Below are 14708 nucleotides of genomic sequence, written 5' to 3' on the forward strand. Positions count from 1 at the left end.
CATAAACAGAAACACACCACCCTTGCCCTGGTATTCCTCCTAAAGCCAAGCTACATTCTTCCTTCTTCCTCTGTGTAAGTACTATTTGTATTATTGGTATTATTTGCAACAGTAATCTGTAACAGTAAGACCAACTACTTGGCATCTGCATATATACATTTGCTTCTGGAATTGGTATTCCTCAAGAATTAAAGCCTGAGCTCCATTTCCACAGTGAAATGCCGTCTTGAAACTAGACATAAGCTTAAATCCAGAAAGCCTGGATATGTCTTAAAGCTGAGCTACTTTTACACTGACTTCTGAAAAATTTACATTCCAATGTTAAATTACTTTATTCCTTTTCTCTCTCACACACATGCTCCTGCTTTATAATTTATCAGTTTGAAACAGATGTTTGCTTAGACAGAGCTGTAGAAGCACAAGCAAACTCCATAATTAAGCATCAACAAACAAATTAAGCTTAATTCTGCTACAGGTTAATTATGATGCTACCCATGTCCTTAGGGTCCAACTTCTTCCACTTCCCTCAGTTACCAGAAATGAAAATGTCTCATCAACCTGTTAAACCTCCCAAACCAGGAGCTGTTAAAAGCCTGTGACTGCTCAATGTCCCTCAATAGTGTAGGTCAAAAGAATCTGACTCTAAAACTAAGCAGTATCGATACCAGCCATTCTCCATGTTTGTTCACATCACACCCAGCTAAAAGTCACACTGCGCATATCACTCACTGGTTCTTGTATTATATGTATCAATGTGAACAAGCATTTCCAGTTAGGACTTCTGAATATGAAATCATAAAGCTCAATCCCAGATACACAAATGCTATACTCTTCATATTCCCACAGATCCCTAAAACATGGCAGAGGCACTTGCCTCAAGGCAGAATCTACTTTCATATCTGCATCAAAGAAGTCAGCCTTGAAGTATTATGACATTGCTGGTAACTGAAGATCAATACAGACCTACTCTGTAGCTTAAATGCTAGAAAGGGAGCATTTCCTTTTCACTGTTAGAAAGGGAGATTGTTTTGCTGAGTTGTTGTTAATGTCTATCCTAAATTTCCCTTGGTGAGGTTTAAACCCACCATTTCATTTCACCTGGCCCCTTTACATGTATGTGCTGTTAGACTTAGGTTTTCATCATTCACTCCAATGTGCCATTCCTACTTTTCCAGGAATTCTGCATTAGTAAACAAATTGAAAATTTTCTTTCTGAAAAAGTATTAAAAGAAAATCAAGTATTGATAGCACAGAGTTTTAAACACACTGCACAGATACACATTGCACTTGTTCTTCATGTTCTGCAAAAAATACCATTTCTGTTTATGACACTGGAAATTACCTAATCTAAAAAAGCAACCAAAATTAAAATGAGAACTTTCTTATTTCCAACACCCAAATTACATTCCAAATAAATATTTCTGCAAGGACATAAAAATAATTTTTATGGCTTTAAACACTGTCATATCTTTAAAACAACTTGAAGTTCACTATGCAATTTAAGAATTTGACATTGGCCAAAGACAGGAGTTTTGAAAACTGAGTAAGCTTCATTTAAAATTTCTTGTTTGCAAGGCTACTGAAACAAAAGATTGGACACAAGTGTGAAAAGTTGAAAGATTAGGAATTGCGCTACATTACTTTTAATTGTGACAAAAATGCACAGGAATATATTGGATGCAAGTCTCACACCTCCTGCTATAATCACCATTCTTTTAGTGTGGTGTAAAATACTGGAGGGTTTTAAAAATACCTTTGCTTGCTGCTGGTTAGCATTCAACAGGAGTGATTATTGTGCATTGCTAACATCAGTTCATGCCTTGAGAGTTAGGGATTTATAGTGTTTAAGGTGTAAGGCTGTGCAACATTTCAGAAATCAGCAGCTTTGTCACATTAACTTCTTAAAAATACTTAACATAGTTTCCAAAGACTATTTAACCATCTCAAGCTTTCAGTCAAAAATATCACACCGCTGACTTAAAGGTATTTCAGCATCAACATGCTGGTAAACTCTTTCACAGCTACTATTATTTCAAGTTAGAAGTGCATTTAACACTAAATAAAAACCACAGTTACCTGTGATATGTACCAGTCTTTCTTACCTGGAGGAAGAAAATGGCATTCAGGCTGTATTTATAAACTGATTAAAAATAAAAACTTATTTTTAATATGAGAATTATAAATTTGGCATTAAGCAATAAAGTTCATTGTTAGTTCTAAAACTAAAGAGGACAACTGGACAGCTATGAGTGGGGCAGAGCACAAAGCAAAGTGACAGGAATAGCCTATTTCCTGCTGATAGTGGTTTCAGCAGGGCCATGAATAGCCCAATGACATAACACACTGCTGGGTCACAGGGACCCCAGAGATGAGAACTGACATTTGCAAGGCCCAGTGAGGATACTCTACAGAGCTAGGCACAAGTTGTTCCCTATCCTTCTGTCTCTGCTTTATTTAATACAGGGCAACAGAGTGTCCTCCAAACATCCCCACCAAAGCAAGGACTGAGTAGGAAATGGTTAAAGAGTATTTACTCTGAAAAGTCAATTCTTTTAGGTGCGAATGTACAACTGTATCCATGCAATTTTTATTGGTCAGCACTAACACAGGAATCAAAATTCAGAGGAAAGGCTGACAGGATAGCTGGCACTCAGCAGCAAATCCTGGACTTCAGATTCAGAAACACAAATGTGGCTTGTTACTTTTCCACACAGACTTTTCTCACCGATATCTTAGGCTTCCAAATGGAATAAATGGAATAAAAACTGCAAGTAAGCTATCAGGCTACAGGCAACAGTAGCGATAGATCATTAGTGTCAAAGGAGACTGACCATCAAAAACATGAAAGTGACAGAAAAAAAAAACTAATTAAATTGATTCAAGTTCTATACAACTGTGGCATCTTCTAGAACCACAGGCAGCAATCAGCTGTTAATATTCTGTTTATCACAACTAGTTGGTTACAACTTGCAAATATTTGGTTTGTTTAGTTCTGCTAAGTATTGGGAAATGACCTAATTTTTCTGATACAAATTTCACAGGCCAGTTACTCTAAAGTGCATTTGTATGAATAAAACCTACTTACCCAGAGGGACATTCAAAAAAGCATTTCAGACAAAAGAAGCCCTAGTGTCAAATATTTTAGTCATTAAAACACAGAACAGATGCATGTTCTCAGTGAGGTAGTGTCTGGAGCAAGAAAACAAGTTTGAAAATGTGTATGTCAACTCCATTTTTTGCAATTGTGATGTATAAAGACTATGTAGAAATAAATTATAGCACTGATAAGTATGGCTGTAATATCTGTTAGTATAAATTCCTTCTGAATAGTTTTAAGCACAATGTCCATCTACATCCCTTGTCTATTACATTTATCTTGCAGTTTTCCTCTCAGAGGGAAGATTCACTACTGAAACACAGCAGCTTAGTTTGTTAAGAAAGTGGAAGAGAATTCACACCTGAAAATACACTTCTGCACAGATATTCCAGCAGCTATAACAGCTTCACATTTAACAACAGGACAACTCTCAGTGCATTTATAAAAGCTTCAATGCTTCCATGCCATAAAAGAAAGCTATACCACTTTGTTCCCAATGGAAGAGCAAAAGCCTGCAAGTGACACTTGTCTAAACACAAGTTCAGACAGGCACCTGGCTCTCTGCTAATGCAGGGGAGTGCAAAAAAACACATTCTGTCATATGCTCCAGCATCCTGGTTCTTCTTTCAATGTATCTTTAGTATATTTAAAGCAGTTTATGCAGAAGAGCACTGTAGGCAACCCAGAGCCATTTCAAGGCCTTACTTCAAAAGTGTCAGATTAACAGCTCAAGTGTGGTTAGATTTACAGCACAGTGTATCTGTAAATACATCCTACACACACTAAGATGACTGAGAAAATAGGATCAGTAGTTGGTTATATACAGCACAGCCACTCCAAGTAGTGGAAAACACACAAGACTTAAAGCAACAAAAAAAGAGTACTATTGCCCGAAAGTAACAATATGGACCCAGGACTATCGTCACTTCCAAATTTATGAGCACAGCACTGGAGAGAACCAACTGTGCATCAAATCCACTTCCCTGAATTTTAAAGCAACAATGTAATAGGAATTTTGCCAATACTTTCCGCAGAGCATCTTCTCTACAGGAATAAAGGCAATTCATAGAGGCATCAAATTTGCTCAAAACCCAACAGCACACTTACAGACTTTAATTAACAATACAGGATCAGCTGTGGATGTAGCACAGGAAGAGCTTCAAGAACCATGCCAATGTAGAAAACCTTTCAGAAACATTAAATCTGTTTGTAGTACAGCATCCTCAAAGCACAATGAAAGAGCAGCTACTGGAGTCGCTATCAAACACTAACAGAATGAAGCCTGGAGGCAGGATGAAATCCTATTTGCAACACAACTTTCAAAGTGCTTCCACATGTCCTGCAATATCTAAAAAGAATAAATCTGTGCTAGTACTCTACAAACACTCCAACTCTGGGAAAAATATAAATTCCCAAGGCAAGAAGTTAAAAACCAAACTAACTTAACACTACTTTAAGAGAGTGAAACACCTTTCTCCCATCAAACTTTCATGATCATTCTGTTTTACAAGAGAAACTGAGAACAAACATTCCTTACTCTGCATTTGCAGTAGCTTGCTCTTGCCAAAAAAGATTAGTCTTAACCTAAATAAAATAGCAAGCATTAGAAGAAACAAAGCTCTCAACATGGCTGCTGCTACATTAGTTTATTTTACTTTCATACAGAAAACAGTAAAGATAGCTGTACAGACATTTGTTAACAATTCTCAGGTCTTCACCAGCTATACAGGTAAAATATTCCTCATCCCTGCAATATAGTCAGACTTCAGTCTTGCCACTCAGCTATGTTCTGGCCTCCAAAAAACTACAGCTAATGATTTTAGATGGTGGGCAAGGCAGACTTATAAACCATAAGGACAGAACCCTCCCAGAAACACATTAAACTGTGGTTAAGCAGCTATACTACACAGAATGGACCACTGGAATTTCCATTTAGGTACTTTAAGAAAATGGGCATATTTTCACCATGTATCAGATTTGAATGTATTCCTATTAACCACTTTCCCCCAGATATCTCAGATTATTCTTCTCCATTGAGGAGCACCAGGAAAAAAAGTCATCCTATCGGATATTTAAGGACAGAGGAGACAGCATACTTCTCCTGGTATGTATGAATTTCCAAATACCCCAAACCAGTGTGACAGGATACTCTCCTTCAATAGCACAAAGTTCTATTCTTTTTGCAAGCAAAATATAGTACCACCCACTAAACCAATCACTCTACATCTGGTTTATCTGGTCCACTCACAATGGCATACTTCCTGTCTGTATCTATAAAACACCAGTTAACACCCACTTTGCATCCCAAGCCTAATAAAAATTTCCACTACTGCTCATTCTCAAGACACAGCATTTTGGAAGACAAATTGTAACCAAATAAGCTAAAACCTCTTAATGTCAAATTGTTCTGATTTTAAGTTTTCACCTAATGGCAAATTCTTTAAACAATAATAGTCTACCACTCTGACCAACTCAGAAAATGTGTTTACTTCAGATTATTTCTTCCAAAGAACAAATTAAATTAATTCAGCAAATTCCAATATAAAGCCAGCAAATAAAGATAAGTAAGTCCCATAATGATGACAGGATGCAAAGACTCATCTGTTTCTATGCCTTCTCAGCACAGAATAGCCCAAAACCTTTTTTGACTTTGGGTACATGTGCCCAGAATGAATGCTTCATTTAAATACAGGAAGTCATTATAAGTTCAAGTCCTGACAGAATTAAAGAAAAGTCTTTGAACAGAAAGAAGTGGTTCACACCGTTTGTGTTCAGTAAAGGACTGAAAAACTGACTGAATGTCACAAAACTGAGCATTTTTTTCTTCAACCTGTCTAATAGCCGAATTATTAAAAAAAACCCCAAACATCAAAACAACAACCCCCCCCAAAAAACCCCTCAACAAACAACAAAAAACCCCACACGACCAATCCTTAAACTAACAACTTTGTTCGCTCCTAGACAGTGTTAAACCTTAAAGTTTGAGCTTCCACAGAGCAGTACTCACTTTCAAGGCTCTGGCAAAACACCATTTCTGTTTAGTACTGGATTACAGTTCCTTCCTTCTAGCAGAAAACTAATGCAAGACAAATAAGCAAGTAACCATAACGAATGAGAAATATTATATACACTTTAGTACATGTAAAGCACACATAAGCAGTTATGGCAGGGTGAAGTTGGGCATGAACCTAGTGTGAAAGTTATCTCAAATTTATTGTACATCTGCACATACCCACAGCTTTACAAACCTATGTAACAGTCAGTTTCAAGAGCTCCACCTACAAAAATCACCTGTTTAGTTATCAGACAGAATTACTTTAAGTATAATACAGATAAAAACTATTAAAAGGTCCTTAGGTGGCAGGCTAAGGACTGATTTCCTTGTGCACAGATATTAAATCCACTAGCTTTCCATAAGTGTCATATGTTTACAGTCTATTACAGAGTTAATACTAGTGTGCCTTAAGGAAGAAAGCTTCTGATTATAAGGGGATGATATGCAACAAGACACCTTAAATTTAATATTTATTTTTTCATTGTATTTCTTAAGTATTACGATTATTGTTCTAAAATATTAAATAAAGAGAAAGGAGATTGGTGAAACAAAAGAAAACACCTATTGATAATACTCTGATAATCTGGAATGAGTTCTCAGAATTCAAAAGTCATTTCAGTTTCACATGCATTAATAGTCTGTAATATACACACACCCACAATCATAGCACAGAAAACGCTCTCAAAATTTAACAAGTGCTTATAACCTCAAGCATTGGAAGGCAACCCACCTGTTACTTGGGTAAAAAGTTTTCAATTATCAAAAAGGAGGACTCCTTTCCAAGCACAACCCACCTCTTTACAAGTCAAACTGTAACCATAACTCCACTTTTAAGAGAGAGAACCAAGTAGCTCTCCATGCAATCCAGGAGGTCCATCGCTTCTCCTCTTGCAGAAAAATTAAGCCTAATATTACATTATCCCTCTTCCTAGCTACACGATTTATTTGAACTGGATAATAATGTAGGATACCTCAGACAGTGATTTTCCAAGGCATTTGTTACATGAGTCATCTGGCTTTAAAAAAGAAAAGCCACATCCTCTGCAATGAGAGCTGACTGTAAAATAGGTCAGTGTGTAATGAAGCATGTTGCTGGCTGATGCTTGCAAAAAAAACCCCCAAATAATAATTCATGGCTATCCTCATGGATATCCGAAAGAAAGACAGAAACTCTTACCTTAACAGGAAAGCTGCACTTGCCAGTACGAACACCTTCTTCATCAGTCTGCCACTGATGAGGTCTACTGGCCTCTGGGACATAGACGTCTTTCTTTCTCCTAAAGCTCTGCCGTAATTTGTTCATTTCTCAGATTTTCAGGTCCTAGAAGAAAAACAAAGAATACTGCCAATAGGCACCAAAACATGCATTTAGCCACTCTGGCTCAAGCACTATTATGACAAATGTTCCTGTGAAAAATCTGAGCTTCTGCAACTACAAACAGAGGTACCTGTGAAAGGAAAATATTTTGGACATGGATTAAGAGAAAGACAGATATTCACTTCAGCATGAATATCTATCCTTGAAAACACAAATCCACATTACTTGTTTAATAATTTTCCAAAGCAACTGAAGCATCAGATCCAGGAATAACTATTACTCTGAGCATAAGGCTACCTAAAATAGCTGACAGAAGTTCTGAAAAGTGATGCACATGAAATCCTGCCTCCTCAAATTTAAACACCTACCTAGAGCAACCAAGCAGGACACCAGCAGCCCAAGCTTCCAAGGCACCCGTGCAAGGCAAGGATTCATAGCCCTAAAAACTGCTCCTAAGATTATGTGCTTAGGCTGTATGAGTGATAGGTTCCTGTTTTTATTGAGGGGCACAGTCCAGCCCTTGCTTAGTCTACTGGTAAAAGTCCTTATACTTAAACGAAGAATGCACTGAATTGACTTCCATGTCCCAGGTAAATCTCTGAACAATTACCTCTTCTGAACAATCTGACCTCTTCAAACAGGGAAGACAGTTCTGTAATTATGTTTCCAAAGCCTAGAATTAAATGTTTTTTATACACTATTCTCTCATATATCTCTCATATATTCTCTCATATATCGGTTTCTATATATATGAGCCAATCTATACAATGCTGCCATCTAAACAATGATCATAACAAAGCAATCTTTCAGCATAAGGGATAACTGCTGAAGTATTTCTACGTTAGCAAAACATCAGACCAAACTCCACTTTTGCAGCAAACACCTGCACTCAAAGCTACTTGATGAGCATTTGAAAGCAGTAAGGGTCGAGATGTATGGCAAAAGGCTAAACAACTGTCCCTGGAAGAGGGCATGTACCTAGAATGGCCACAGGCCACAGTGTAAAAAAAGGGATAGGAAGTTGCTTGGGGATTCTAAATTGTAACTTTCTAGTTATAGGGCAATGTCATCTACATTCCTCTGTAGCTGCAAAAGGCCTGACATAACTAGTAAAAAAATATTTTCTTGAACTTCTTTGGTAGGATTTAGAGATGAGGACATGTGTGAAGAATGACATGCACATTTCTTAGCACTAAACAAGCTGGAATAGCTCCTGTCCTGGATTCCTCTGGGATAACAGTTAATTTTCTTCCTAGCAGCTGGTAAAGTGCTGTGTTTTGGGTTTAGCATGAGAATAATACTGATAATACACTGATGTTTTAGTTTTTGCTGAGCAATGCCTGGACTAAGTCAAGGACTTTTCACCTTCTCACACCACCCCACCACCAACAAGGCTGGGGATGCACAAGAGGCTTGGAGGTGATAAAACCAGGAAAGCTGACCCCAACTGACCCAAGGGATTTCCCACACCATATGGTGTCATGCTCAGCATATAAATCTGGGCAAAGAAAGTAAGGGGGAGACATTGAGAGTTAATGTCATTTGTCTTTCCAAGTAACCATTACATGAGATGGAGCCCTGCTTTCCTGGAGATGGCTGTACACCTGCCTGCAATGGGAAGCAGTGAAAGAATTCCTTGTTTTGCTTCGCTTGAGTGTGTGGCTTCTGCTTTGCTGATTAAACTGTGTTTATCTCAACCCACGAGGTTTCTTGCTGTTACTCTCCTGATTCTCTTCCACAGCCCACTGGTGGGGAATGAGCAAGCAGCTCTGGGGGGCATAGTTACCAGCTGGGGTTAAACTCTACAAACACAGTTTCTTTATCTTACAAGCTAAAAAACCTTTTACAAATCTTTAAATGTGCAAAGGTAATTATGGAAGTTTTAAGAGGAGGTAACAGGCTTTTATCCTCCATTAAGGCTTATAGAGGCATTAAAGCAGTATTAGTTATATATTTTTGCTTTACAAATTGCAGACAGAGGAGTTGGTGCAAACTCAAGTCTAAAGGAAACAGAATTTCAAGAGGGGCATTCATCACCTTGGGCAGGTGACATGTACTGCAGCAAATCTCCACATGGCATCTCAGTTCATGAGGACAAACATCTTCTCCCTGCTGAAGACAGGTAGTGCTACAACACTGGTCCAGCTGCTTTGGTGCAAAGCTGAGGAGTTTGGTCAGCACGTAGCTTAAAGCTCAGCTGCCTGACCTTGCACTGGTGATTGAGAAACAGACATAGACACTCAGAGATACACGGATACACACTTTCTGCCAAAAAGGGAAGGAGACTCTTAACACTGACGCAAACAGATGCAGTAAGGCTCACAGAATCATAGAATGTTATGGGCTGGAAATGATCTTAAAGCTTATCCAGTTCCAACACCTTGCTATGGGCAGGTACAACTTCCACTAGACCAGGTTACTCCAAGCCCCATGCAACTTGGCCTTGAACGTTGTCAGAGATGGAGCATTCACAATTTCTTGGGCAGCCTGTTTCAGTGCCTCACCACCCTCACAGGGAAGAATTTCTTCCTAGTATCTTATCTTAAACTCCCACTCTGTCAGTTTAAAGTCACCCCTCCTTGTCTTAACCCTACCTGTCCTTGTCAAAAGTCCCTCACAGCTTTCTTGTTGGCTCCTTTAGGCACTGGAAGCTGCTCTAAGGTCTCCCTGGAGCTTTCTCGTCTCCAGGCTGAGGAAGACCAGCTCTCTCAGCCTGTCTCCACAGGAGAGGTGCTCCAGCCATCTGAGCATCTTTTATGGTCTCCTCAAGCAGGTCCATCTACTGGTATTCTGAGTATGACCAATTAAAAAGTACTTTGTAAAAATTTCAAACCTACAGATGTGTAAACATGACCCGTGGAAAAGTTTTCAAGGCAACTCTGAATCTCAAAAGCTTCAGTAACAAAACAAGGAACTGAGAACCGCACTCTGCCAGTACACCACTTGTGAAATCATAGTCTAATTGCCTTATTATGTTTGCTTATGCAAGCATTTCCTTGGTCTTCTCCCAGGAAGCTTTTTCCCCATGAGATTGGCACCTTATTGAAGGTTTATTCTGACCAGGAATCTCCATCCACAGAGAACAATGGCAAGTTCATCAACTAATTTCCTATTAAAAGCTGAAGTGGTATTTTGCCCAAAAGTATTTCCTTTTCACTGAAAACCAAACCCATTTTCCTACATGTTCTAATTTTGAGGTCATGTTGGCAGCAAGCTGTTTAAAAACAGCTTATTTCATTTAATAGAAATGCTGACAAATAGCAGAATTATTTTCTGGCCAGGCAGCCACTGAGCTGTCTCCAACTGCCACACTTGGGTTCTCCGAGATGTCAGACTGTTTTAAGTATGTTGCAAAATAGTTTGCAGTATAAACACATAATTTGCTCATAACATGCATGTCAGCCTAATATAACTAGAACTGCCATCTGATGGTAAACTCTGAAGTAAAACAATTCAAACAGGCTGTATATCTGAGGATTCAGGAGAGAAGCACATACACTGCTCAAATTAGTGCTGAAATTTCTACTAATTTTGTCTAAAGCTCAAGATCCCTGCTCAGGAGTGCTAGAGAAAACCAGAGCTTTTTCTACCTGAATTCTCTGCAGTGCTCTTCACATTTCCATACAAATGTAGCATGCCTGCTGACACAACATGGGACACCACCTAGGCTGCAACAAGACAGTAGGGCATTTTCTAATAAACTGACAGCATCACTGAAATTGTAAAAAGTTTTATACACTGTCTTGGGCTTACGTAGGCTGACAATTATCTTTCCATATTTAACAACTGATTATTAATTAAAAACATTTCACCCTCATCCCCTGAGAAGAAACAAACCTAATCATCAAAGACATTCTTTCCTTTTCACTTTTACAACCCCAAATCCAGTTTGGGTCTAAGAGAGCAATGGAGAAAACAAAAAATTATTTGAAGATAAACCCATGTGAAAAAACAAGATGGGAAACTCAAACTAAGTCACAAAACACAGTGTTACATCAGAGACAAAAGCTGAAAGCACTGAGATTCTCTGGAGAAAAGAGGACACGGAGCCACCTTGGGTTCTGTTACATATCAAGGTTCTCTCTACCAGGTAGCTAACCGCAGACAGCTCAACATCTGAATGGTCATGCCTATTGAGGGGGGGACAAAAAACCCAACAAAAACACACACCAAACAACAACCCAAAAACCCTACTACACACAAACAATGAAACCTCCACCAATTTTGCCACCCAAGAGATTACAACATTAAATTACACATTAGACCACTTCCTAAAGCACCATACAAGCATCTACAAAGGCATTGGAAACACAGAAGTTACACACATATTGAGTTAATAAATTTATGTTGCTATTTCTTCTTATGCAAATGGATTTATTTTGAAAACACAGCTCCAATGCCAATTTAAGGAGAACTTTGGCATAATTCTTCTCTGACCCTGTGAAAAGTTATCATTTTACCCCCTACCAGTTCACTGACAACTCAGGGGCAGCACAGACACAGAAATATCACAGAACCAAAAACTGAGGCTAAATGAAATTTATTGTTCCATCTCAATTAAAGCTCCAGCAGCCTCAGCTACTGATTCAGGATGTTACATGGATTCATCACTACACTACTGATTCTTAATGTCTATGGCCTATGATCCAAAATGCACAATCATTTTCCTAATAAAGGGAAAGCTCTCAACCTCAAGAAGTTCGCTTGGTCAGCATTGCAACTCAAGGGGAAAGTCCCCAACTGCAGGCCTGCTGCTTGGAGAAGAACTGATTTAAAATACCTGCTCTGCAGGGTTCCATGTATACCCTAGTCAAATCTGATCTGTGGGCAAATATGATCATGTAGCCTCACTATTAGTTCAGGACACAACTTTCTCACCTTTGTGCCTGCTGATCACATGACTGGGAGTTTTACCAGGCTTTTTTCAGGACGGGTGTACCTGCCACAGTAAACAACACTGTCGTGGATAAAAGTGTATGCTGAAGCACTCTTAGTTTCATTGCCTTATGCACCATCAGGTTATGGCTGTAGAACAAATTGCTGCAAGATAAACTAGCATGTTAATTCATGTCTTGTTAGCTGCTCTGCTGTATGAATGTGTTCACTTTTACCCTTGAGTGAGCACAAGCCAGCAATTTTCCCTTTAGTGAGTGAGACATGGGTAAGCTTTCACATTAACTGAAGTCAGACCAGGTGGGCGCTGCTGACGATGCTCATCTAGAACTTAGCTTGCCTTGCAGAAGCTTATACATGTGCCCTTACCTCCAAATAAGCAGTCAGTTTACATTTAGCATAAATGTTTCTTGCATAGAAGTTGCTGCTACAAGGTGATGCAAACTACAGCATCTTCAGGGCAGAAAGCCAGTAATGGTACCTGAACTGCATTCACCAATTCAAATAGTTAGATTTCAGGCTAGAGGTACTATAAATCTCACACTAAACAACCACGTACAGTTTTAACACTGAGGACAAAAAAACAGCATAAACTACAAACACACTTTTACATTTCTTCTGAGCTCTAGCCTTCCCAAAAATTATTTAATCTGCATTCAATTCTGTGGGCTCTCTTGTTTGCAATGGAAAAGGACAAAATTTGATTTTGAGTCTACAGTTCAGCTAGTTTTTTAAAACCATTCAGAGGGTTTGGGATTAGTTTGTTTTCTCTCAAAACTGAGCCTTGTTCGCTATTTACCATCCTGGGTCAAATGAGAGCAAAGTATTCTGGAGCCTGCAACAAATACAGAGTAGCCAGGGCATGGAGGGAACACCCTCTCCCCCAGTGCCATCCCACTGCTCTGTAACACAAGTTCTCCTGCAAGCCTGAGCAGCCAGGAGCACACCAAATCCTTAGAAGTATGCATTTCAAGCAGCAGGGGAATCCAGGTTTAACAACAATCTGTTACAGGGATCATTCTAAAATCTACACACCTCCACATAAAGCTAATTCAATTAACATATTATAAAGAGACTATTAAAAACAAAAGTCTTATTCATCTCTCTTTTGCCTGCTGGCCATGCACCGCTAAGAGCAGCTGCACAACTGTCAGCTCCTATGTTCTCTTCCCCAACAAAATGCAGCTAATATTACTAATAAAAAAAAGACCAAGCCAAGCAGAGCCTGAAACCCAGAGCAACAAGTTCATTCATCTCCAGTATGGATTTTTGCTTAGAAATACCAAGCCTTGCTTGACATCAAAGCTTTTTGAATAAGGATGTGTTTTTCCTGCCAAAGTTACCTGATACTTCAGACCTAGGAGGACATGCAAATTATCTTAATACCACGGGGGGAGGGAATGCTTGCCTAACCTACTTGAGAGGAAAACACTCCAGAAGCATTCCTCAGCATGGTTGTGAAGATCTCTATCCTCAGAAAACTCAATAGTATCCTCGAAAAACTCTGTGGCTTTATGATCTTACACAAGTACAACCTCATCGCACTTGCCCAAACATTCATGTCTAGCAGGTATCTTTTTAGCATTATGCAAACTTGAATTTTACTATGAAATCCACAAGAGTCTGCAAAAAGAAATGCAAACTGCCCACATGTCCGTATTTCAGAATAGTATTCTACACTGCTTTTTTCCTGTAAAACTCAGTTCTCTGCTGACACTTCAGTATTATTGTAAATCTTGACTATAACCAAGACACAAGGACATCAGTTAGGATATATCCTTGTTTCAAGCCATTTTCTTGGGACAAGATTTGATTTGGTAGGTTTATCAGCACTATAAGAACAAATATAAAGATGTGGTTCAAAGCATTTAGATCTATTTTGCTTTCTAACACACAGTGGAAATCTCTAAATTCAAGATGACAAGGTAAAAAACTTCTCATTTATTAGGAAAGAAGCATCTAGGAAAGGAAGCCGACTGCTGACAAGGTAACTAGTCTGTCCCTGCCTATTATGAACCAGCCAGAGTGGAGTTTTACTTCTCAGAAAAATCCTTATTAAGCATGGCTATTAAACAGTCTCCCCTCTCCCACTTATGCAGTACAAAACCATGTAATGCCCTATCTTTCCAAGTCTACTGTAAAGGTTAGCCAAAACTTGCTGCAATTGCCCTGCAACAGCCTCTCTGCAATTATTCACCAGCACAAGAACACAGAGTACCCTTATCTTCTAAGGAAGAAAAGGTCACCCCATGTGTCAGATTCTGAATGCTGAACTTTGAGCCCTTTTGTAAGTTTAGATCCCATAAAATCTAATTAAATCCAGCACTGTCACACTGAAGCAAACA

The 14708-nt window shown here is 38.8% G+C and overlaps 1 protein-coding gene across 14 annotated transcripts in view; it reads right to left on the reverse strand.

The window, feature by feature from the left end:
• The window catches only part of NUMB (NUMB endocytic adaptor protein), a 105794-nt gene that overhangs the window by 29109 nt on the left and 61977 nt on the right, over positions 1 to 14708 (reverse strand). For 13 of the 14 annotated variants that reach the window (XM_034061695.1, XM_034061690.1, XM_034061694.1 and 10 more), the window contains one exon: positions 7330 to 7473. In XM_034061695.1, coding sequence (XP_033917586.1) covers positions 7330 to 7455 — 126 coding nt within the window. In that variant the 5' untranslated portion in view covers positions 7456 to 7473. Of the gene's footprint in view, positions 1 to 7329; positions 7474 to 9507; positions 9528 to 14708 lie in introns of those variants that run through there. The other variant, XM_031049305.1, reaches the window with a different exon arrangement.

The sequence above is a fragment of the Melopsittacus undulatus genome, chromosome 4 (genome assembly GCF_012275295.1).
Source record: "Melopsittacus undulatus isolate bMelUnd1 chromosome 4, bMelUnd1.mat.Z, whole genome shotgun sequence".
In the NCBI taxonomy this organism is placed as follows: domain Eukaryota; kingdom Metazoa; phylum Chordata; class Aves; order Psittaciformes; family Psittaculidae; genus Melopsittacus; species Melopsittacus undulatus.